Source organism: Chiloscyllium plagiosum, chromosome 4 (genome assembly GCF_004010195.1).
Source record: "Chiloscyllium plagiosum isolate BGI_BamShark_2017 chromosome 4, ASM401019v2, whole genome shotgun sequence".
Taxonomy (NCBI): domain Eukaryota; kingdom Metazoa; phylum Chordata; class Chondrichthyes; order Orectolobiformes; family Hemiscylliidae; genus Chiloscyllium; species Chiloscyllium plagiosum.
This window is the reverse complement of record NC_057713.1, coordinates 60,491,558-60,517,118: the sequence shown is the minus strand read 5'-3', so window position 1 is coordinate 60,517,118 and position 25,561 is coordinate 60,491,558. Positions and strand designations below refer to the sequence as shown.

General features: G+C 39.4%; 1 protein-coding gene and 1 long non-coding RNA gene across 7 annotated transcripts in view; one reads left to right on the top strand and one right to left on the bottom strand.

The window, feature by feature from the left end:
- spidr (scaffold protein involved in DNA repair) overlaps positions 1 to 25,561 on the bottom strand; it is a 267,753-nt gene that overhangs the window by 22,250 nt on the left and 219,942 nt on the right. For all 5 annotated transcript variants that reach the window (XM_043688286.1, XM_043688285.1, XM_043688287.1 and 2 more), the window contains 3 exons: positions 19,624 to 19,683; positions 10,499 to 10,706; positions 4,805 to 4,957 (listed from right to left, as the gene is read on the bottom strand). In XM_043688286.1, the coding sequence (XP_043544221.1) occupies positions 4,805 to 4,957; positions 10,499 to 10,706; positions 19,624 to 19,683 (421 nt within the window). The remainder of the gene's footprint in view (positions 1 to 4,804; positions 4,958 to 10,498; positions 10,707 to 19,623; positions 19,684 to 25,561) is intronic.
- LOC122549077 overlaps positions 14,098 to 25,561 on the top strand; it is a 20,041-nt gene continuing 8,577 nt past the window's right edge. Inside the window, exons 1-3 of one of the 2 annotated variants that reach the window (XR_006311398.1) lie at positions 14,098 to 14,371; positions 19,158 to 19,253; positions 21,237 to 22,062. This is a non-coding gene — a long non-coding RNA (uncharacterized LOC122549077). Of the gene's footprint in view, positions 14,372 to 19,157; positions 19,254 to 21,236; positions 22,063 to 25,561 lie in introns of those variants that run through there. The other variant, XR_006311399.1, reaches the window with a different exon arrangement.

The window sequence follows — 25,561 nt, the reverse complement described above, 5'->3', positions numbered from 1 at the left end:
AAATTGGTTGAGAAACATTTCCCTAGTTTGGCTCAGCATTTTTTGATTAGAAAATGGCTGCCTGAGTGAAGTTTTGTTAAATACCCGGAGGTTTTTCAGGAAGGTCCAGAGATGATCAAAGGAGCCAAGGTCATCTTGCATGTCAAACAGGAAGCAATTCCACAATTCTGCAAGGACGGTCCAATGCCATTTGCCGTACAAAAGGAGATGCAGAAATCAGGAGGCTAGAAAGCAAAGGAATCATCAAACCAGTCTAATTTACGGAATGGCTATCACCAGTCATATCGATGGTGAAGTCCAATGAGTCAGTCTGTTTCTGTGGGGATTTTAAACAACGGTCAACCACTTTTTGCAGCTGCATAAATACTCAATCCCTCACATAGAAGATTTATATGCAAAGCTGGTTGGGGGTGGAGGGATTCCTTCATGAAGCTGGACATGAGCCATGCATACTTGCCACTGCAGTTAGATAAGAATTTCCAGAAGTATGCTACAATTAATACCCATAAGGGTTTGTACCAATATACGAGACTGCCATTTGGGGTAATGTCAGCCTGTGCAATGTTTTAGTGGGTGATGGATTTTACAAGGTCTACCCCAGGTTATCATTTGTCTGGATGACATGCTAATAACAGGGAAGACCAATAATAAGTATCTAGGGAACTTGGGCATAATCTTCAGATGTTTCTCGAGGCCGACATATGCCTTAGAAGGAGAAACTGTGTTCCAGGCACCCCAAGTGACCGACTTGGCCTACAGAGTTGACAAAACCAGATTACACCTGTTGGAAGATAAAGCGAGGGTGATCAAAAGTGCCCTGGCTCCAACGTCTGTACTGGAGCTTAGGTCTTTCCATGGGCTGGTGAATTATTATGGAAAGTCCACACGTAACCTCGCCTCCATCCTGGACCTTTTCATCAACTCTTAAAAAGGGGTCAGCATTGGAAATGGTCACATAGCCAAGCAATAGCTTTCAGGGAAGTAAATAAACAGCTATCATCCTCTAAAATGTTGACACACTATGATCCCAGTAAGATCTGGTATTGATATGCAATGCATCCCTGTATGGCATCGGGGTAGTATAAGCACATAGGTGGCCCAATGGAGAGGAACATGGATCTAGGACTTTGTCTAATGCAGAGCGTAAATACAAACAGATACAGAGGAAAGTTTGGCAGTCATATTTTGAGTCAGGAAGTTCCACTAATAGTTTTACAGCAAACATTTGTAATAACAATGGACCACAAACCCCTGCTAGGTCTACTAAAAGAGGTCAAGGCAGTGCTGTCCAAAGCTTCAGACCGAATTCAACCTTGGGATCTGATATTAAGTGCGTATAATTACAAGTTGGAACACTGCCCGGGAGACCAAACGATGCATTGAGCTGGCAGATAGACCACCGCTGGTCCCGCCACTGGAAGAGTCTGTAGTGGGTTTTAAATTTTCTGGACATACTTCCAGTCACAGCTGACAATATCAGACTTTGGACATAGACAGATCAGGTCTTGGCAAAACTGAAACAGTTGCTGGTGATAGAGGAAACCAAAGGGCCATTACAATCATTATTGAAATCTTTTTGGACAAGGAGAGACAGTAGAGGACAGCAAGATTGATTGTCCTGAGCAAAGGTTATCACCAGATACTGGTTGAACTACACCAGGGCCATCCAGGAGCTTTCAAAATGAAGATGTTATGTCTGGTGGCTTGTACTGGATGCAGTCATAGCCGCATTGGCGAGTGGCAACAAGGACAAAAATAACCACTAGCAGATACCCCACATTCCTGGGAACGGCTAAATAAACCCTGGATCCAGTGACACTTCAACTATGTAGGTCCTTTCATGGGCTCAATGTTCTTAGTCACTGTGGATGCGAATTCCAAGTGCTGGACGTGCACAGAGTTCATTCATCAAACACTAGGATGATTTTAGAAAAATTGTTCACATCTTTTGCAATACACAGACTCCAAAAAGTGTTGGTCACAGATAATGGGCCGTCATTTACCATCAGGGAATTTGAGCATACATAAGATCAAATGGTATTCGTCATATAAGGAATAGCTCCATTCCATCTATCACTCCAATAGCCTGACAGAAAGTGCAGTCCAACCTTTGAGGACAGGCTTAAAGAAAAAGCCTACAGCTTCACTAGAGACCAAACTGTCCCAGTTCCTTTTAGTTATAGGGCCACCCCTCATGCAACTAGGGATAGCTCCAGCAGATTTGCTCATGGGGAGAAGACTCTGCAGCAGGTTAAATATGATTTCCTGGAACTGGCAATGGATGGATGGGGGGGGGGGGGGAGGGGAGAGATGGGGGCTAGTGGTGGTGAGATGCTGTGAGTTCTGGCTGACAGATATAAACAGAAGTCTCACAGGTTCTGTTCACACTGACATCTGTCTCTGAGGAAATGAGGTCAAGGATTCAAGGGTGACTTGGTGAAAAGATATCGGCCTATATTTGAGTTATTTGACATGACATTATTGGAAGCACTAAGTCTCAGATAAGACATCAAACAAAACCATGTGCCTGCATCTGTGAAAGATCCCATGGCATTAATTAAAGCAAGAAGTGCAGTTTTCCTGACCAATCATAAAAGTAGATCATGCAATGCCTTATATCTTACTAAGGTCTGCAGGTCCTTGCAATGTACAAATTGTCTGTCAAATTAGCAATGAAATGGTAACTATACTTCAAAACTAATTAATAGATCATGAGGATGTATCAAGTAACAAAGTTGTGTGAACAGGGTACTAAGAAAATTATAATACTATTGTGCAGAATCAACAGGAATTTATGAAACAGCAGTGTCAATAAGGGAAAAATTAGACATCTATTATGTTTGGATTTTCTAAAAGAATTTTAAGCATGGGTCACACAGGAGGCTTTTACTCCCAAAGAAATTGTGGGATTGAGATTAATAAATTAGTATGAGTTGACCTTAATTGATAGATAGGAAAATAGAGCAGGAATAAACAAGTAAGTTTTGAGTTGACAGGCAATTACTTGTGGGATACCACAATGATCTGTACTTGGGCCTCAGTTACCTATAAAGTATGTAAATTATTTAGTTGTATAATGTATTCCCATGTGTTCACAGCACAAAGGTGGGATAAAACAATACGTTATGAGCAAACAGGCTGCAAAATAATTTAGGCAGGTTAACCGAAAAAGGCAAGAACATGGCAATTGGAATATAATGTGGAAAGGTTATGAGTTCTGAGGAAAGTTAATATGTAGTTGCAGCAAACAATTGCAATAAAGGAATTAGTGTCTAAGAATTTTTTTAAAGTTATATTGAAATTATATATAGCCTTACTGAGATCATACCTGGAGTACCTAAGGAAGGAGATACTTGACCTTTGACAAAAGATCAAGACAGTTAGGTCAACATTCTTTAGAGTTTAGAAGAACGAGAAATGTGATCTCAGTGAAATAAATAAAACCTACATTGACTTAACAGTGCAAATCCTGGAGAATATTTTCACTGGTTGGTGACACTTGATCTAGGCTTCACATGCCCAGAACAAGGGACCAATTATTTAGGACTGAGAAGACAAGAACTGCCTTCAATCAAAGAGTTGCGAATCATTGGGATTTTATACCCTTGTTGAGTATAATGCAGATTTGTCGATAGATTTTTGAATTCCAAGAGAACCAAGGAATACAGGGATCGTGGAGGAAGGTGATTACGTAGATCAATCACTGACTCATTGAACAGCAAAACAGACTCCAAGTGTTAGCAGGCCTATACCAACTCCTGTTTCTGATGTCACAGTTTGGAGCATTCCAAAGACATGAAAGGTGCTTTAGGCATTTTCTCTTTTAACCTCTTTATGGATGTTGTAACACACTTCTGGACCAGGTAGGACTTGAATCCAGACCTTTTGATTCAGAGGTAGGGATACTACAATATGTCACAACAATCTTATGAATGGTGCTTTATAATTGCCAGTTTATTTATTCAATCAGAAACAATTAGCACCTAGTTGTGTCCCTGGTACGGAAGAGAAACAAAATTAAAGGCAACCACATTGCCATTCTGTTGCTACAAATGCAGGACAGGTAATTGCCATGTTGTAAATATTTGTAAATTTTCAAACCCCTCCTAGTTTGCAATGCTTGAAACCTAACAGTTCAATACAGAACAAAATCAAATGTCTGGGAGGCAAGAGTGGAGTTTTTAGATGAGTTATAGCACTTGCTCATGAGTACACAAAAATAGTTTACTACTTGTAAGTCACAACATCTGATATCAGCTTTTGGCTCAAATTTATAATTATACTATTGAAAAGGCTTTTATTGTCAGCTCATTGTTCTAGCAATCAGGGTGATCAACTAGGCTTTTAAAAGGAAGAAGCAGCAATGGAAGGGGCTTTTGACTAGTAATAGCAGGGAATCTACAGAAGGGTGATAACAATGATTGGAAGGAATTTAAATCACATTTAGAGGTTTCAGGTTTTTTTTCAAGTGATTGCTCGAGGTATCAGCTAACAAATTGTATTGGTGCTGTAATTGTGTCTCTACATCTGGACTGGGAGGCCTGGGTTCAAAGCCAACTCACTCCAGAGGTGTGTAATAACATGTCTGCAGAAGTTGTTAGGAAAGTATCCACACACTGAATTTATAGAAAAGCTAGTTGCAGTGCATAAAGCATTTTGAAACTCTGTCACCCAGAACAGAAGATTGCATAATTAAGATATTCTGGAACCAATCTACATGGTGAGACTTTCTTTCAATTTTCAGCAGCTATATTAGGGCACCCGAGATGAATAAATGACCAAAGAGGTCGAAACACAGGCTCACCTTGGACTGTACATAAAGAATTTACTTTGGTCAAAGCATTGAGTTCATTGAGGACAATGTTTCCAGTCAATGAAGAAATTCTCTCATTTTCATCACTTTGCAACACCAATTTGTTGACTGAAAGTATGGTACCTTCAGCACACACAATAAAGCCTACAAAATAAAAGAAAATGAGACTTAGTATTACAAGATTACTACATGCAACACAATTATTTTCAGTTATTTTCTTTGAAGAATGAGTAGAAAGAGAAGTGCTGAGGCTACTTTAGCAAGGTTACTCTGAAGACCTTACTTCAATGTTTCTTTGAAAATAACTGAGATAAATTTAACAAAAATATGCTCCTTTCCACTTTTTTAAGGAATTGTTACTAGACAAACCTGCAGGTGCACAGCTGCTAAATTGAAACATTGAAGTAAGGTCTTCAGAGTAACCTTGCTAAAGTAGCCTCAGCACTTCTCTTTCTACTCATCCTTGTAAGAGATTTTAAATTGAAAAATGAAACTCTCACAGAACTGCACTGCATACTGCAGAAAGAATTTAAATTATTGAAATAACATTCAAGTAAAGTTACCATAGTCCCAGAGTACAGTATTTTTTTCCATGAATTCATGCTGATGGCATCACACTGCAGCTCAAACCAGCCAACTGAGCTAAGCAAACCCTAATTTTTTATTAGCCATGCCCTAAATCTGTCATGCCATCTTCAGTGATTCATGCACCTACATCCCCAGGACCTTTGAAGTTTAATACTTGCCTCATAATACACAATGCTATCAAGTTTTGTATCATATGCAAATTTTGAAACTGAGCCTTGCACATTCAATGTTCAGTCATTAATAATAATCAGGGAGAGCAGGGATTCTAACACTAACCGTGGGGAAATCTTATTTACAAATCTTCCTGCAGTCTGAAAAACAGCTGTTCACCAATACTTTCTGTTTCCTGTCATTCAGCCAAACTGTTTTTCATGTCACTGTTTGTTTTATTCCACTAGCTCTGATTTTGCTCTCATGTCTGTTGTGTTATAATTCTTTTGTAAGTTTGTGTATACCACATCAACAGCATTACCCTTATCTGTTCCCTCTGTTATCTCATCAAAATACTCAGGCAATTTAATTGGACAAGATCTTTCCTGAGCAAATCCACACTGGCTTTCCTTTCTTAACCTGCATTTGCTCAAGCGAATTAATTCTGTCACGAATCATTATTTCTAAAATCTCAAAGATTAAACGATTGGCCTATGGATAGTGGGCTTACCTTTGAAAGTCAACTAAATCTTCCATACATCTTTTACTGAATATAGATGTGACATTTTCCATTCCTTCTGGCAACACCTCTTTAAAAAGGATTGAAAAATTCTCAACAATATTTTCGCAATTTCAACCCTCACTTCCCTCAGGATCTTTGGATGGTCAAGTAGTCCTGGTCCCTTATGAACTTTAAGCATAACCTAATATCTTTGTCTTATCATTTTTACACCCATCAAATGTCTCAATTGCCTTCTCTTTCACCATAAACAGGATAGCATCTTATTTCTTGGTAAAGACAGATGCAAAGTACTCATGTCATACCTCAGTTATAACAGCCTCCATAATCTTACGTTTTCCTTGAAGTGAGCTCAAGCAATTGAGACTAGCATTTACCTGTAACCATTTGGTTTTCAAGAAATATCTCATTTCAGTAAGAAATCCAGTGTTTCATTTCACTGACCTAAAAAATCCATATATACCACAATCCTTCAAACTTAAATCCATAAAATTGATGAATTGTTCATAACACCATATCATCACAGAGGATGATGCTTGGGAAGACTCCCTGGTTTCAAGTTATCTGGGTTATTTTCTCAGAGAAGCTTTTGGACCTTGCATGGTTTGCAGCTTCTGAGAGAAGTTAGCGAAAGTGACAGTTAATGATAGATCTGCACTGTCGACAGGATAAAACACTAACTTCAGCATTGACTGCATGGAAGGTGGGTTTGGCCTAATTTCATCTGGGGTCTTGTGGAGAAGATTGGAAGTTACTTAGATCGGCATTAAAGGGAAAATCTACAGTAGGCCCTACAATATCTTACTGCATAAGAAAGTAAACAACAGATAAGCTTGAAAGTAACTAGAACAAGAAACTGAGGCATGGACAGACAAGGGAGTGAGAAAGAAAGTTTTACTTTTGGAGCTGAAGAGAATTCTCCAGGGTACTTTGGCATACTTTTGGGTGGTCCCTCTGATGAAGATCTGTAATATATTACTATTATTATGAGGGAACTTAGGTGGAGCAAAGAAGAGGAAAAATGTCTTTGATTTTCAGTTCCGTGAAGGTCTAACTTGTTTTATTTGCCAATATCAGGAAGTAATTTTGAACAGTGAATTCAAAACAGTATTTCCAAGTAATGCTTTTTTGGTTAAATGCCAAGCAAGCCCCCTGGGGAAACAATTTTTAAGGTGTTTGCTGACTTGGGTTTTACAACCCGGAGAGAGAAATAGAATCAAGTTCATTCAGAGAGAAGAGGACTATTAAGAGGAAGGTGCTGTTGGTAGCAGTCATCAAGCAGTCAGGGGTTTGGACAAGTCAGTAGCAAGAACTGTCCAGAAACAGGAGGGTGTTGAAAACATCAGTGTAGTGAAATCCATGTTAAGACATAAGTCAGCTGAGTTAGAAGCTGGTTTTAAAGGTCTTGGCTGAGATATAAGCTAAAGAAAATCACTTTATGCAAATGCACAGCAGCAATTTTCCAAAAGGAAACTGATTATAGCTATGCCAGCCGAGCAAGAAGCTTTAGCATAGAGACAGGGATGACTAATGTAGACTTAAACCAGTGTTATTCTTTGTTCTGAGGGGAATTAAAGTTAGAAGTAAGGATGCTCTGCTTCATTTACACAGAGTTGAAAGTGTTGTGCTGGAAAAGCACAGCAGGTCAGGCAGCATTCGAGGAGCAGGAAAATCGACATTTCAGGCAAAAGCCCTTCATCAGTGGAGATTTACTAGTTTGCTGAGCAGGTAGATGAATGAGCTGGACAGATGAGGCTTTTTCTCCCCACAGGAGCTCAGTAGAATTAGGATAATTTGACTCAAGTATATAAGGTCTTGAAAGCCTTACATTGGTCGACGTTGAAAGTATGTTTCCTCTTGTGAGTGAGCGCAAAACTGAGGGTGCACAGTTTTAAAATTAAGAGTAGCGCTATTAAGACAAAGATTAGATTAGATTAGATTACATACAGTGTGGAAACAGGTCCTTCGGCCCAACCAGTCCACACTGACCCTCCAAACAGTAATCCACCCAGACCCATTCCCCTCTGACTAATGTACCTAACACTACCAGCAATTTAACATGGCCAATTCACCTGACCTGCAAATCTTTGGACTGTGGGAGGAAACCGGACCACCCGGAGGAAACCCACGCAGACACAAGGAGAATGTGCAAACTCCATACAGACAGTCACCCAAGGCTTGAATCGAACTTCTTTTTCGTCAAAGTTGTGCAACTTTGGAATTCTGTGACTTAAAGAGTAGAAGTAGGACATTTTAAGGCAAAGGTATATAGATTCTTGTGAGGCGAGGTAATCAAAGGTTATTGGGCATGGATGGGAATGTGGAATTCGAAACACTAACAGAACAACAATGATCTTCTTGATAGCAGATTTGAGGGCCTACCTCTTGCTCCTACTTCCTATGTTAATACAGTACTTCACTGAAGGTTGAGAGCTGAGAGGTTATTATTGGAGTAAACATGCTGAATCTTTCTTTCTGATATTTTTAATGAAATGATTTCAAATAGTTCTTGTGATACAAATCACGGTTTACTTCTACGAAATTAATCTTTATTTTCATTTGTTAAATATACTTTGGGAACCTTTGTGAATTTTTCAGTCTCTGTCTGAAGGCAGTAAAACAAAAAGAGAAATAAACCATAAAATCTATCAAGCCAACTTTCACTCTATGTTCTGATTTGTCCATTATTACTGTCAGCTGGAATCACAATATGACAAGAGTAAATATCTTTAAGATTTATTGATTTCTAAGGGGAATTCTTTGAATAAGCAGAGAGTAGACCGAAGTGCGTAATCTATATAGTTAGAAAGTTATTCCTTCACAACTGCTACTGGAGTACTATTGATGACAACTTCCATCACTTTCCCCATGATCAAAAATATGCTGATAAGGCAGCAAATGGGTGGTCTGGATTTGTCAAAATGATGCTTGTTTTGTAGCTGTACTTGAAAAGCTTACCTAGGAACATGGCTAGCTCCCTAGCACACCTTCAATATTATTGCCAGACTGTTTTCAGAGCCGTGGGCATGTGCAGTATCCAGTGTTTTCAGCTGTTTCTTCATATTACATCAAGTGAATTGATTTGGTTATACAGTTGTCGATTTTGATGCTAGGGATCTAAATATGTTTAGATAGATGTGTCGTCCCAGTCGAAATGGTGTTTTTTTTTTATCCGTGTGTAGGGCTACGAGGGAGAGAGGGTCGTGTCTTTTTGTGGCTAGCTGGTGTTCGTGTATCCTGGTGGCTAACCTTCTTCCTGTTTGTCCTATGTAGTGTTTGTGGCAGTCCTTGCATGGAATTTTGTAGATGCCCCTCAGAAAACAAACAGGAAATGACATCATCACAAACCCCAGGAACCCCATCCAGAAGAAAGATATAAATAGAAAGCAGGAGACAACAGCTTTGCTTCACTTGGAGGTCGCCACTAATGATGTTACCTAGCCAGGTAATGAAACGTCTGGATATCAAAACTACAGCTCAGCGAGCAAACCTACACCCTAATCCTTCTGTTTGTTGTTTAATTGTCCACCACCAATCAAGACTGGACAAGATCACAGAGCTCAAGAGCTGATCTGTTAGTTTTGAGATTACTAATAATAATTCTTGTAGTGCTACCTGTCTTTCCACATTCTTTGTATACTTTGGACCCTTTTCTAATATTACGTCCTGGTTTTCACACCCCTACCAAATTATCTTAAACCTTTTCGAATGGCATTAGAAAATCACACTGTAAGGAAATTGGTCCCAGCTCTATTCATTTGCAATCTGTTCAGCCTGTGCTGATCCCATCTTTCCAAAAACTGGCACCAATATCACAGGAAGTGAAGAATGTGTCTTCCTGTGCCTCTTTCCAGCCATGCATTAAACAGTTCAATCCTCCCATTTCAATGCTGATTTATGCATGGTACTGAGTGCAATCCAGGGTTTACTACCTTTCTCAAGGTCCGGCTTGCTTGTTTCCTAACAAGCTGACCCCCCTTCCATTGCATCATTGGTGACAGAGTTCTCAGTTGGATTCCCACTCTCTCTCTCTCTCACTCTCCTTGAATGTAACCTAATTATCTGTCCTCCTTAAAAACATTCCTTAAAGATCTTTTATTTAAACTATAAATTTCAATCAACTCTCCAAATTTGTTTCTCACATGCTGATGTTTGTTCCTTTTATTCCTTCATAGAATATTCTGGGATGTCTTGTATGGGGAATTTCTTTACAAATTTAAATTGCTATGACACTCACCCAACTTTTCTCCTTTTCATTTTTCTTTACAATATTACTTTATTACTTCCCTATTCTAACCTTCCCAAGATAATTTCAGGATTTTAATGGAACTGTAGTTTGGTATAACCTTCTCTTTCCATAAATACTTTTAGTTTAGCGAATAAATTGAGACCAAAACAAATTTGAAGAACACTTTGTCAGCTGTTACCTTTCTCGATTATGGCATCCTTGAAGAAAATGTTGCTGGATGTTTCATCATTCAGTGATTTAATAACTTCAAGACCGAGAATGCAGCTTGATGTAACATAGACTGAGAGTGTTTTAGGTACTCCGGAATCATGACCTGCAGACTGCAGTGATGAATCAATCACAAACAGCCAAAAGTCCTTACTTTTTTGGTGGTAGGCAGTTTGATCCTGTGAAGGAACAACGTAGGAATAAACAATCATTAAATATCTTACAACCCATACTACAAGTTGGGCTGTTAGGCAAGAAAGAATATACAACTGTGCGGAAGAGATTGTAAATTAAAGTACAAGAGAGCAAGATAGTTCATAACGATCAGAGCACAGCAATAATGTGCCAACCTAACAGTGCAACAACAGATAAGGGCAGAGAGAGCAAAAATAATATAAAACCAAACTAAAGGCTTTATATCTATAGGCTTCTGATCAAAACAGATTTATCAAGTGAAACGGAAAATGCATATGACCTGACAGCCATTACAAATACATGAGTGCAATGTACCTAACACTGGGACCTGAATGTCCAATCATACTTGTCATTATGGAAGAAAGGAAACCAGGAAAGAATAGTGGTTTTGTTCTGTTAATTAAGGCATACGAGCATTTAAAAGATCAAGATGAGAATCTTTCTTTTGGTAGAGATAAGAATTAGGGAAGAAATGAATTGTGGGAGTATTCATAGACCTCTGAACAGTATCTACAGTGTAGAACTAGGGATACAGCAAGAAAAAAATAGGGGTTTCTATAAAAAAAATCCAATTATCAAGGGAAATTTTAATCTACAAATATATAACATGGTATATTTGTAAATTCAGTTTAAGTGAGAGATCAGTCTGTCTGTAACTAATGTGTTGAATTTACTGCATATACTCTAGGAAGAGTAAATTTCTTGTACAATTTGGCTCCTGACCTTTGGCCAAGAAATTACCTCATGTTCAGATTGAACCTCTGACTTTTAACTAAACAATCCAAACTCTTTATACTTACCAGAGGCTCAACATTGAAATCAAGCCTGCTTAACAGAATCATAGAAATGTTGTAGATACTAATGAGTATGATTGTCCACCTAGAATTATAGAATAGCACACCACTGAAGGTGCATGTTCAGCACCTCATGTCTATGCATGTCGACAGTGATGTCAAGAGTATCGACTCACTGGTGCAAACGGCATTCCTTTCAATCCCATATTCTAACTTAACAACAGGGTAACAAGAATGAATGTTAGATAAGCAGCCCAGTTCAAATTAAAAGTCACTGAAATTGTAGACTATGTGCAGCAGCTAGAGAATTCAAGGTATGGAAGGTGGTCTTACACAACTTCAACAAAAATAAATTTGCAACAGAGAAAAGTCTAGTAATGTGGCTACAGGTGGAAGACAATATTGCAAATTGTGTCAATGAAAATCACCAGAATGGACACACTGGATGCAGATTTCCAATACTTTTTCTAAGTGTAGGAATGAGTTTGTTAGGTGGTGACTAAACACTATCCCACTGCTAGGATAACTCACCCCATAGCCTGTCCATCAGCTCATTAAGAGCAGACAGGCAGATGAAACCATGTATCTTGCACTATCACAGATCTTGACACTTATCTCCCAGGGCCGGCAGCTTCTGGGTCTTAAAGCACTTGCCTTAATTGGTCAGTGCACTGAGTATAGGAGTTGGGAGGTCATGTTGTGACTGTACAGGACATTAGTTTGGCCACTTTTGGAGTACTACATGCTATTCAAGCCTTCCTCTTATCAGAAGCATGTTATGAAACTAGGAAGTGTTCAGAAAAGAAATGAATTGTGGGAGTATTCATAGACCTCTGAACAGTATCTACAGTGTAGAACTAGGGATACAGCAAGAAAAAATAGGGGTTTCTATGAAAAAAACTCCAATTATCAAGGGAAATTTTAATCTACAAATATATAACATGGTGTATTTGTAAATTAAGTTTACGTGCGAGATCAGTCTGTCTGTAACTAATGTGTTGAATTTACTGCATATAAATTGCCAGGGTTGGAGAATTTGAGCTACTGGGAGAGGCTGAATAGGCTGCAGCTATTTTCTCTGGAACGTCAGAGGCAGAGGGATGACCTTATAGAGATTAATAAAATCATGAGGGGTATGTTTTGCTTGGACGCTGAGAGGCGACCTGATAGCAGTTTACAAAATTATGACAGGCATGGATAGAATGGATAATCAGAGGTAGGGTAGAAATGTCAATTACTAGGGGACATAGGTATAAGGTTAAAAAGAGGGGAAAGTTTAAAGGAATTGTGAGAAGCAGGTTTTTTTTGCTCAGAGGCTGGTAAGTGCCTGGATAGCTCTGCCAGAAGAGGTGGTAGAACCAGATACAATAGCAACACTAAAAGAGGCAACTTGACAGAACATGAATATGCAGGGGATAGAGGGATATGGACTGTGTAGAGATGAAAGGTTATTAGTTTGGAAAGGCATAATGTGTCAACATAAGTTTGGTGGACTACAGGACCTGTGTTGTACTGTTCTTTGTTCTTTATCAAGTTAAACAGAATAATAGAATCCCTACAGTGTGGAAACAAGTCATTCTGCTCATTGAGTCCACATCAACTCTCTAAAGAACATCCCACCCAGACCCACTTCCCCTACCCAATCTCTAACTTTGCATTTCCCAGAGCTAATCCACCTAGTCTGCACATCCTTGGGCACTATGAGCAATTTAGCATGGTCAATCCACCTACCCAGCACATGAGAGGAAACTGGAATACCCAGAGGAAACCCATCTAGACACTGGAAGAATGTGCAAACTGCACACAGTTGCCCAAGGCTGGAATCAAACCCAGAATGCTGGCACTGTGAGGCAACAGTACTAACCAGTGTGCTGCCCTGAAAAAAATTTCAAAAGGATTAGTGGTGCATCAGAAGATTGCTGTTTTTTAAATGCTGTACAAAAAATGACTACAAAAAAATAAGGTAGAAATTAGAGTATGAGAGAAAGTTCAATCAAAATATAAAAGATTCCAAGAGTTTCTATAAATATTTAAAATGGAATACAGTAACTAAGGTGAAGTTGGGTCCTCCAGAGTAAGGGGAATTAATGAAATGACAGAAACATTGAATCGCTATCCTGTCTACTGCAGAGAACACAAATAATACCCTGGAAAAAGATGAACATCAAAAGGTGAAAGGGAGGGAAGAACTTAAAGAATTATAATCACAAGGAAAGAGTACTGAGAAAATCATTAGAATTAAGAACTAACATCTGGAATCCTAAAAGAAGTGGCTGCAGGGATAGCAGACGCATGTGTGAATTTTCAAATTCCCTTGGATTCAGAAAATATCCCTTCAGATTGGAAAACAGCAGATACAGCTTCTCTATTCCAGAAAGAAAGGAAACAGAAAAGCAGGTAATTATTGGCTTGTTGGCGTAATATCTGTCTTAGGGAAAATGCTAGAATCTATTAATAAGGAGGCTGTAACTGGGCCCTTGGAGTCAACGTGCTTTGTGAAAGGGTAATCATGTATTAATAATTAATTAAAGCTTTTGAAGAAGTAACAAGTAACTTGGTTAAAGTGAAATCCGTAGGCATCGTATTCTTGAGATTTCCAAAAAGGGTTGATGAGGAGACACATCAAAGGTCACTATGCAAAGTAAGCACTCTCAGTGTAAGGGATAACATTTCAGAGAATTGGTTGGCTATGAAGAAGCAGATAGTAGGCATAAAATTTCACTTCCAGGTTTGCCAGGCTGTCATCAGTGGGAGCGACAGGCATTGGTGCTGGTGCCTCAACTATCTGTTATCTGCATAAAATACTTGGATGCACAAATCAAAGGTTACAAAATTTTTGGATGACACAAATACAGGTAGGAAATAAAGTGTAACAAGGTTTATGAAATGATTTAGATTAAGTCAATAGGAAAAATTGGTGGGGCAAAATGTGAATCCATCCACTTTGGCAGGTAAAATAGTAAAGCAATACAATATTTACACAGAGAAAGATGTAAAGCCTGGCAGTACACAGTGACATAGGTGTTCTGACATATGATCATAGCATGCATGTCTCATTCATGGAACAAGGAATGGAATATCAAAGAAGTTTTGCTATAATTCTACAGAGAGTTGACAACATCACACTTGGTGTGCTGTATACAGATTTGGTCTCCTTACTTGAAAAGGAGATGAAGTAACATTAGAAGCTGTTCAGAGAAGCCTCACTGAAGGGTGATCTTACGAGGAATGTTTGAACTAGGTTAGGCTTGCATCTACTGGACTTTAGGAGAATGAGAAGGGATCTTACTGAATCATATAATATCTTGAAGGGAGCTGAGGTAGATGCAGAGGATGTTTCTGTTTGTGAGAGACTAGAAATAATAGCCACAGTGTAAAAGACAAGGACATTCCCATTTAAGATGCAGATTGGGAAGAATGTTTTTTTTCTCTCAGCGGTTTGTTCGTCTGTGGAATTCTCCTCTTATAAAGTAGTGGATGGAGATAATTTGATATTATTAAGGCTAAGTTCGATAGATCTTGACAGATAAGGGAGTCAAGACTTTGCATGGTCAAGAAAAGATCACTCTCCCCTGACTATACTGTCCCTGATTACAGCTATATTTCTCTTATCTTGCCCCCTCTTGAATGGCTCCCTGTACCACAGTGCTATGGTAAGTTTGCTAACCTGTCTGGAGCGCTCGCTCTCATCCACAAAAGGAACAAAAATCTCAAACCTGTTAGACAAGCTTAAGGGCTGTGGCTCCTTCAGCACTATCTCCTGAATCCCTCTACCTTTCTCATTCATTGTCACAGCCTCATGTCTTTGATTGCCCTGATTGAATTTGAGGTATTGAATCTAAAAGGTGTGACTGCCTTCTAAAGCACAGCAGCCAGGTAAAGACTATATTTGCCTGCCTGATGCCAGTGTAGGGATATCTCATCAAGGGAGGAGAAACTTGGAATGGGAAGGAAAAGAGCCAGGTGTTGTGGTCACATAGATACCAACAATATAGGTAGAAAGAGGAAAGAGATTCTCTTGTTGGAATATGAGCAGTGAGAGGTTAAATTAGAAAGCAGAACTGAAAAGATGATAATCTCTAGACAGCTACCTGAGCCAAGAGAAATTTGGCACAGGATCAACAGAATTAAAGTTGTAAACTATGGCTTAAAAATTGGTAAAGGAGAAATAGGTTTGAATCTATGGGATATTGGCACCAATAGTGGGGAAGAAGGGAGCTGTTCCAGTGGGAGGGGCACCGTCAGGAATCTAACTTGAGGTAGATGACAGGGCAAGTATGAGAAGCGAAGTACTTAACGTAGGACTGAGAATGTTATACTTAAATGCACACAGTACGCAGAACAAAATAAATGAGCTTGTAGCATAGACAAATTGACAGATACAATGTTGTAGATATCACAGAGACATGGCTACAAGGGGTGTATGGCCAGAAACTGAATATCTAAGGATACATGTCTTATTGAAAGGATAGACAGAGGAACAGAGGGTACAGGGTTGTCTTATTAGTAAAAAATTAAATTAAATCAATCGCAAAAAGAATCGGAAGGAATAGAATCTGTGTGGGTAGAGCTTAAGAGAGGCGAAGTTACAAAGGCCCCGATGCAAGTTATGTACAGGCTTCCTAACTGTAGTCAGGATATGGGAAAGAATATAAATAAGGAGACATAAAAGGTTTGTAAAAAAGGCATTATTACAATAATCATGGGGGACTTCAATATGCAGGCTGACTGGGAATATCAGGTTGCTAACGGATCTCAACAAAAGGAATTCGTGGAATGTCTACAAGATGGTTTTTTTGGAGCTTGTTGCAGAGTCCACTAAAGGAACAGGCAATTTGGATTTGGTGATGTGTAATGAGGCAGACTTGATTAGGAACCTTAAGGCGAAGGACCCCATCAGTAACAATGACTATAATATGGTGGAATTCACCCTGCTGTTTGAGAGGGAGAAGCTGGAATCAGATGTTACAGTATTACAATTGAGTAAAGGCAACTGCAAAGACATGAGATGGGGAGCTGTCCAGAGTTGATTGGAGGGGGACTCAGGAGGGAAGTAGCAATGAAGCAGCAATGATCGAGTTTCTGGGGTGATGTGCGAGACATAACATAAATTCATCCCAAGCAAGAAGAAACATTAAAGTGAGGATGAGGCAACCATGGCTGACAAGGAGAAGTCAGGGACAGTATAAAAGCAAAAAAAAAATCGTGAAGATTAGTCAGAAGCCAGAAGATTTGGAAGCCAAGGGATTAGGAAGCCTTTAAAAACTAGCTGAGGTAAATAAGCAAGAAAGGGGGAGAAGCTGAAATACGAAAGTGAGTGAGGTAGTAACAGAAAAGAACATTTGAAAAGTTTTTTTAGATATATAAAAGGTAAGAGGGAGGCAAGAGTGGACTTTGGACTGTTGGAAAATGAGGCTGGAGAAGTAGTAATGGGGAACAAAGAAGTGGTGAAGAACTGAATAAGTACTTTGCATCAGTCTTCACAGTGGAAGACACCAACAACATATCAGAACTTCAAGAGAGTCAGAGGGTAGAGATGAGTGGAGTGGCCATCAATAAGTAGGTGGTGTTACGGAAGCTGAAAGGTCTGAAATTGGATTATCACCCAGAGCAAATGGACTACATCTCAGAGTTCTGAAGGAGGTAGCTAAAGAGATTGCAGAGGCATTGGTGATGATCAATCAGAGGCCAAGGTAAGTCCCAGAAGACTGGCAAATGTAACACCATGTTTTAAGAAGGGAGAGAGGCAGAAGAAAGGAAACTGTAGTCCAGTTAGCCTGATATCGTTCACTGCTAAGATTTTAAGAGTTTATTATTAAGAATGAGATTGCGAACTATTCGGATGTGTATGGTAAAATAGGGCTGGGCCAGCACATCTTCATCAAAGGGAGTGATGTCCGACAAATCTATTAGAATTCTTTTGAGGAGGTAATGAGTAAATTAGAAAAAGGAGAGCCAGTGGACATGATCCTTTTGGACTTCCAGAAGGCCTCTAACAATGTGTTGCACAGGAAGCTGCAAATTAGGTAAGAGCTCATGGTGTTGGGGCAAGGTACTTGCATAGATAGTAGATTGGCTGACAAGCAGAAGGCAGAGGGGAGGGCTGAAAAGGTCTTTTTCAGGATGGCAGGCAATGAGTGGTGGAGTTCTGTAGAGAAGCATGCTGGGACCGCAACTATTTACATTGTACACTCATAATCTGGAACAGAGGGCATTGTTGCTATGTTTGCAAATGACACAGGTGGTGTTGAGGAAGTGGGGAGGCTGCACAAGGACTTGGACAGGCTGGGAGAATGGGCAAAGAAGTAACATAAGAATACAGAAATCTGATGCACTAAGGGACTTTGATTCGCCTAAGGTTAACATGTAGGATGGTAAATACAATGTCAGCATTGATTTTGAGAGGGCTAGAATACAAGAGCAGAAATGTACTGCTGAGGATGCCTAAGGCTCTGGATAGAACATATTTGGAATATTGAAAGTAGTTTTGGGCCTCATATATAAGGAAGTTGCAGAGGGTCCAGAGAATGTTTACCAGAATGATCCTGGGGATGAAGACCTTGTCATGTGAGGAGTGAGTGAGGACTCTGGGTCTGTACTCAATAGAGTTTAGAAGAATAAGAGGAGTCCTGATTGAAACTTACAGAGGCCCGCATAATGAAAGTGGAGAAAATGTTGCCACTAGTAAGAGACACTAGTCCCCAAGGACAAAGCCTTACAGTGAAGGAATGACTCTTTAGAACGGAGATGAATTTCTTCAGCCAGAGGGTGGTTAATTTGTGGAACTCATTGTTGCTAAAGTCTGTGGAGGCCAAGTCATTGAGTGTATATAAGACAGAAGTAGATAGGTTTTTGACAGGTGAGAGGATCAAGGGTTACAGGAGAAGGCAGGAGAAACATATCAGTCATGTTTGAATAGCAGAGCAGACTCGATGGACCACATGGTCTAACCCTGCAGCTATGTCTTATAGTGTGTAAGAAGGATAGAAAGTTAAGGCATAGTCAGACCAGCCATTATCAAATCACAGCTCAGGCTTGAGGGGCCAAATGGTCTACTACTGTTCCTAAATTAAATGTGTGCATGTTCTTAAAAACATATTATTCAAAATTTCTACACCCTAACAAAAACTATATATGACATACTGGCTGCAGTAAACATCAGAACTAACTACCAGTTTTAGATTACATTCCCTACAGTGTGGAAACAGGCCATTTGGCCCAACAAGTCCACACCAACCCTCCGAAGAGTAACCCACCCAGACCCATTCCCCTACATTTACCTCTAACTAATGCACCTTACACTATGGGCAATTTAGCATGGCCAATTCACCTGACCTGCACATTTGTGGGAGGAAACTGGAGCACCCAGAGGAAACCCACGCAAACGCGGGGAGAATAGGCAAACTCCACACAGACAGTCGCCTGAGGCTGGAATTGAACCCGGGCCGCCAAAGCTATTTAAGTGCAACTATGACAGTAGCAGCTACCAGATAATTGCTCAAGTTATAAAACCAAAATGTAAATTTAACCAAGCAATTTCTAATGTTAAATTTCTATTCAATCAATTAAGTGATGGAAGGAATCATTAATTTGCCAACAGTCAGTTTGGATTCTGTGATCTGGTTCCATGTCTTATTACAGTCTTGCTTCATGTATGGACATAGGAACTGAATACCAGAGGAATGATTTTGACCTGCAGCATTAAACCAAATATGACAGGAAGGAGACCTAACAAAGGTAAACTCTTACTACCTGTTATCATTTCAAACGCAAAGAAAGCTTCAATTGTTAAAAGCCTTTTAATGCTACTTAGGATATCATTTCAGAAGTGTCCACAGTCCAAGTTTCTCCTGGTCTATCAATGATTTCTCCACAAGATCAGTCATGCTGATGCCAGCTCACAATTTTGGAGTTCAGCCCCATTTACATCTCTGATGTTAAAGCAGTCATTGGCTTTGCAGAATTAGAGTGACAATTGACAGATAACATTTATCCACCATATGTTCATATTCTCAGTTTTAAAAAAATACTCAAAGCTCCACAAACAAAAATACTCATTGTACATTGCCATTTTTGAGAAGTATGTAAGTGAAGTGAATGCTTATACCTGGAATCTGGTGTAAATGACTTCTGCACTGAAACTACATCGATGTTGTTCAGGAACATGCTGAAATTAAGTAGAAAAAATGGCAAAATTTAAGTAAAATATTATACTGCCTTAAATAAGCATTGATAATTGCTGCATCATCAGGAATTAGCCATTCAAATTACCTGGATGTACATAATAGTCTAGATTAGAGAGGTGCTGGAAAAGCACAGCAGTTCAGGCAGCATCCAAGGAGCAGGAAAATCGATGCTTTGCCCGAAATGTCGATTTTACTGCTCCTTGGATGCTGCCTGAACTGCTGTGCTTTTCCAGCACCTCTCTAATCAAGACTCTGGTTTCCAGCATCTGCAGTCATTGTTTTAACTGGATGTACATAATACAAATACCTTGTATATGAAATAAAATTTTCTGCTTCTTAAAAGCTATGAAGGATTACTTAAGCCAAAAGGATTACTTTAAATTATAGGAATTGTTGAAATGCTTACCTTTACCATTTTCCAGCAACAGAATGCTATGTATTAAATACATTTGACAATGGATATTAAAAACTTCAGGTTTACCTTACTCTGCTAAAGATGTTTTAAAAATATTTACCACTTTGGAAGTAAGAAGGGAGATAGCTAACAGAATTATTGGACAGTCAGTCCAACATCAGTTATTGGGAAAATGCTGGCAGTTGTTACAAAGAAAATCATAACAATGCACTTAGGAAAGGATTTTAAAAGATTAGAAACAAACAAGTCAAAATGACTTTACAAACAGGCTGACAAACTTATTCTTATGTTTTGAGGACATGACACGTGAAGTAGAAAGAGAAATTAGTAGATATTGTATTTTTGGATTTTCAAAAAGCATCTAATACCATGCCACACAGAAGTTAATATGCAAGGTATGGATTCACTGAGATTGGTAACAGATTAGCAAGAGAATGAATTATCAGACAGGAGGTCCAGAACAGGCATAAAACAGGACATTTTCAAGTTGGCAGGCTGTGACAAGTAGAGAGTCACAAGGTCAGTCCTGGGACCTGAAAATTGACTACTATGTTTTTGTCCACTTACGTAGACAGATTAAGTCAGTGACAAAAACTTGGCAGATGGAATATAACATGGGAAAATGTGAGATTCTGCACTTAGTCAGGAAGAATAGACCAGAAAAATAGAACATTATTTAAATGGGGAAAACTGCAGAAAGCTTCTGAAAAGTGAGATTTAGAGGTCCTCGCTCATGAATCACAAAAATCTAGCAGATAATGGGAAAGGCAAATGAACTGTTGGACTTTATTTCAATTAGAATTAGTAGAAAAATTAGGGAGATCTTGCTAAAATTATTTGGAATATTGTGAACTGTTTTGGTTCCCTTATCTAAGGGAAGATATACTGGGGTTGGAGTAGTCGAGAAGAGGTTCACCATGTTAATTCTGAGTATGAGGTATTGTCCTTGAGCAGAGTTTGAGTCAGTTGGACCTGTACTCATTAGAGTTTTGAAGAATGATAAGTGATCTTATTAATACTTACAAGATTCTTAGGAGTAAACTGACATTTTCCTAGCTACCATCAGTTCTGAGGAAGGGTAACTCAACCTGAAACATTAAGTCTGATTTCTCTCCCCAGATGCTGCCAGACCTGCTTTGCTTTTCTAGCAAGAATCTTCAAGGACATGATAAGTTAAATATGGAGAGCTTGTTTCCCTTTCTGGGAGAGTCTAGGACCAGTGAGCATAATCTCACAGTAGGGTGCTGCCCATTTAAGATAAAAATGAGTGGACTATTACTTTTTCAGAAAGTAGTAAATCTGCAGAACTCTCTATCACTGAAGGCAATCAAGGCTGGATCATTAAGTATATTCAAGACTGAGAGAAACTGATTTTTAAATCAGTAAGGATCAGGGTTATGGAAGTAAGGCAAGAAAGTAGAGTTAAGGATTATCAGAGCAATCATGATCTCATTGAATGATGCAGCATAATTAATGGGCTGAACAGACTATTTCTGTTACTATGTTTTATGGTTTTTTGAGCTTAGCTTTTTACACGTAACAGGTAGTCAAGAATGGGTTCTGTTCTTGAATCTGTTTGAAAGTTGAACCACAATGCAGGTCAATATAAAGGAGACATTCGTAAGTACAGAAAATATTCAGATGTTAGGTCTTTAAAAATATAACGATACAGAGGAAGCTCAATAATTCAAAGGATGTGGGCAGGGACTATTTCGTTCGGTTAATCCAATTCCGGATAATCAAATGCCGGATAACATGGTTTAGCCAAGCATCGTGACCTTGCGATCTTGCCGGATAATTCGATATTTGGATTATTGAATGCCGAATAATCGAGGTTCTTCTGTATATGGGATTGTATTCTTAAGACGAAATGACAAAGACTAATATATCCAAGTATGCTGGTGATACAAAGCTAACTGGAAAAACAAGCTCATGGCGAGAACACAGAGAGATTGCAAAGTCATAAAGACAGGTAATGCGGAAGGGCAAAAAGATAACTTCAATTTACTGGAGGGATGTTAAAGCTATTTATTTTAGTTGTCAATTGTCGGAACAAAAACAAATCAGGATTTTTTTGAAAAAATTTTTTTAAATGTTGATTTGCAGAGAAATTTGCTGGTGCTCCTGCAATCACTGCAGAAAGTCAATAAAGCAAGTAATAAGGATGGAAAAGTGGCCTTTGTGAGGAGATTGGAGTCGAGTCATAGAGTTATACAGCTTAGAAACAGACCCTTTGGTCTAACTCATCCATGCTAACCAGATATCTTAAATTAATCTCGTCCCATTTGCCAGCAGTTAGTCCATATCCCTTAAAACGTTTCCTATTCACATACAGCATTTAAAAGGCATCTGAAAGGGTAAGTTAGCAGCCTCCACCACTTCCTCTGCCAGCCCAGTCCATTCATGCACCATCCTCTGCAAGAAAAAGTTGCCCCTTAGGTCCCTTTTATATCTTTCCCCTTTCACCTTAAACCTATGCCTTCTAGTTTTGGACTCCACTACCTAGAGGAAAAGATCTTGGCTATTCACTCTATTCATGCCCCTCATGATTTTATAAACTTCTATAAGTCATCCCTCAACCTCTGATGCTCTAGGGAAAAAAGCCCCAGCCTATTCAGCCTTCCCTATAGCTCAAACCCTCCAACCTTGGTAACATTCTTGTAAATCTTTTCTGAACTCTTTTCAAGTTTCACAACATCCCTCCTGGAGCAGGGAGACCAGAACTGAATGCAGTATTCCAAAAGTGGCCCAACCAATGTCCTGTACAGCCTCAACATGATCTCCTAACTCCTATACTCAATGCGCTGACCAATAATGGCAAGCCTACCTAACGCCTTCTTCACAATGGTGTCTACCTGCAATTCTATTCTATACTATGAACGTGCACTCCAAGACCTCTTTATTCAACAACACTTCCCGGGACTTTACCATTAAGTGTACAAGTCCTGCCCTGATTTGCCTTTCCAAAATGTAGCACCTCACATTTATCTAAATTAAACACCATCTGCCCTCTCCTCAACCCATCAGCCAATCGAGGTAATCAAATAAAAAAGTCTTGTTACAATTATAAAGTTTTGGTGGGGCCACATATTACTATATACACCCTCTGTCTCCATATCTAAGGAAGGATATATTTGCATTGGAGGTGATACAGCAAAGCTTCACTAAATTGGTCCCTGGGATGAGAAGGTTGTCCTATAATGAAAGGCTAAGTAAACTAGCCCTGGAATTTAGGAGAATGAAAGGCAATCTCACTGAAACATAAAAGATTCTGGTTGTGTTGACAGGGGTTACAACTTATTTAGGGATTGTTAAAAAATAAAAAAAAACAACAATTTGCCAATACAACTACACCATAATGCTTTTTATTCGCTTGTGAGACATGGGCTGGGCCAGCGTTTACTGCCTGTCCTGTTTTGCACCTGAGAAGGTGATGATGAGCTTCCATCTTCCAATGATCATTGCCATTTTGAACTAAAGAAACTCTTTTGAGGGGAAAATCGCTGCCATCTGATAAGGAGGTGAAGGAAGGTCATGCAATGGGTGGCAAAGGGCAAATGCCTCATTTCACTGGGTGCATGATGAGTGAGGGGCAGGAACTCTGGAGTGGAATACAGGAACATAGGAACAGAAGTAGGACATTCAGCCCCTCAAGGCTATTACATCATTCAATGAGATCATGGCTGATCGGTGACCTAACGTCATATACCTGCCTTTGGTCCATATCCCTTAATACATTTGCTTAGCAAAAAAAAATCATTTATTTCAGATTTAAAATTAACAACTGATCCAACATTCCAATGCAATTTGTGGAAGAACGTTCCAAACATCTAGCACCTTTGTGTGTAGACTGCTTCCTAACATCTCCCTTGAATGGTCTGGCCCTAATTGTCCAACAATATCCCCTAGTTCTGGAAATCCTACCTGTGGATTTCTACCCTATCTTTTTCCTGAAAATTTTAAAGCATTCAGCAATTATTAAAAATTAAGTATCTTAATGTTATAATCTCATTTATACTTTTTAAATTCCCCACGAGTTCACCTATTGCATTAAATCTTTAAATTTCATTCAGTTTTCTTGTCGGCAACCTGAACAACACTTTCTGGAATTCACTGATTTCTTTTTAGCATTCTAGTTATTCACCAAGATATAAGATTTCATGTCGGTCTTTGCTAAGTGACCCCCTAATTTCTTTACCAGTCTCAAAGGTCTAGGTTCGAGTCAATGTCACGGATGATAGATTTAGCACCTACTCAACATCAAGTACAAATCTGGCTTTATATTTCAACTTCAAAGGAGCTACAAACCACATGGCATGAGAAGTTGTACCAGTCTCTTAACTGATTTCCTTACAAAAATAATCAACTAGTCTTGTGTATTACCTAAACCCGAATTGAATTCATAGAGGTAACAAAGAATCTCACTATTGATTAAATTTCATTTCTTACTAATAAGGCAGCCATACCCGCTCTGCCCATCTACCTATCTTTTCGATAGGATGTATATCCTTGAATATTCAGCTCCCAATCCTGATCTCCTTGCAGCCATGTCTCTGTGATGCTCACCACATCATATCTGCCAATTTTGATCTGTGCCACAGCTCATTTACCTTATTCCTTATACTGCGTGCATTCAGATATAATACCTTCAGTGCTGTATTAACCATCTCCCTTCTCATTGTCATTCATTTGTCCTGTGTGCTTGAAGCTTGATTGCTAACCCTTTTCACACACACTGTCCTATTTGCATCTGTCTACTATAAAGATGCTGCAAATTATTTTGCTTTGAAATACAATGTCAATAGTCAGTTTCAAAATCCTTACAATTATTGTTTTCATGTTGTACATTTCACTTTCTTTTATGCCATTATTTTCCTGCACTCAACAATCTACCTTGACTTAAAGGGCACACGTGACATAATCCACCTCTGCAACATTTAGAAAACATTCTTGGCTTGGACATAAAGAGATCCACAGCTACTCTTGAATTATTAAGTCCCGGCCTGGGTATCCTGTTGCGAGGAGGCAACTTGACCATCTCCGACGTTAAGGAGGTGGTGGGCAGGCGCCTCCTCGTCGCCGACATCATGTACAGGAATGCTCCCCTGAGACTGATTAATGTGTACGCCCCAGTGGGTAAGAGTGAACGGTTGGCCGTCCTGCAGCAGCTTCCACTGTTGCTAGCTACGTCCAGGCTGGTCATTCTGGCCGGAGACTTCAACTGTATCATTGATGCAGATGGACGATCCGGCGGGGGGGGACAGTAAACTGGACACCACGTCCAGAGCCCTGATGGACACGGTAAAAGATGCCAAGTTGCACGACGTCTTCAGCACCCCTGCAGACGGAGCGCAGCGTAGATACACCTGGTCACGGGCAGACGGGTCTATCCGCTCAAGGATAGATTACCTGGTTGTGTCCCGAATGCTCTCGGTCAGATCCAC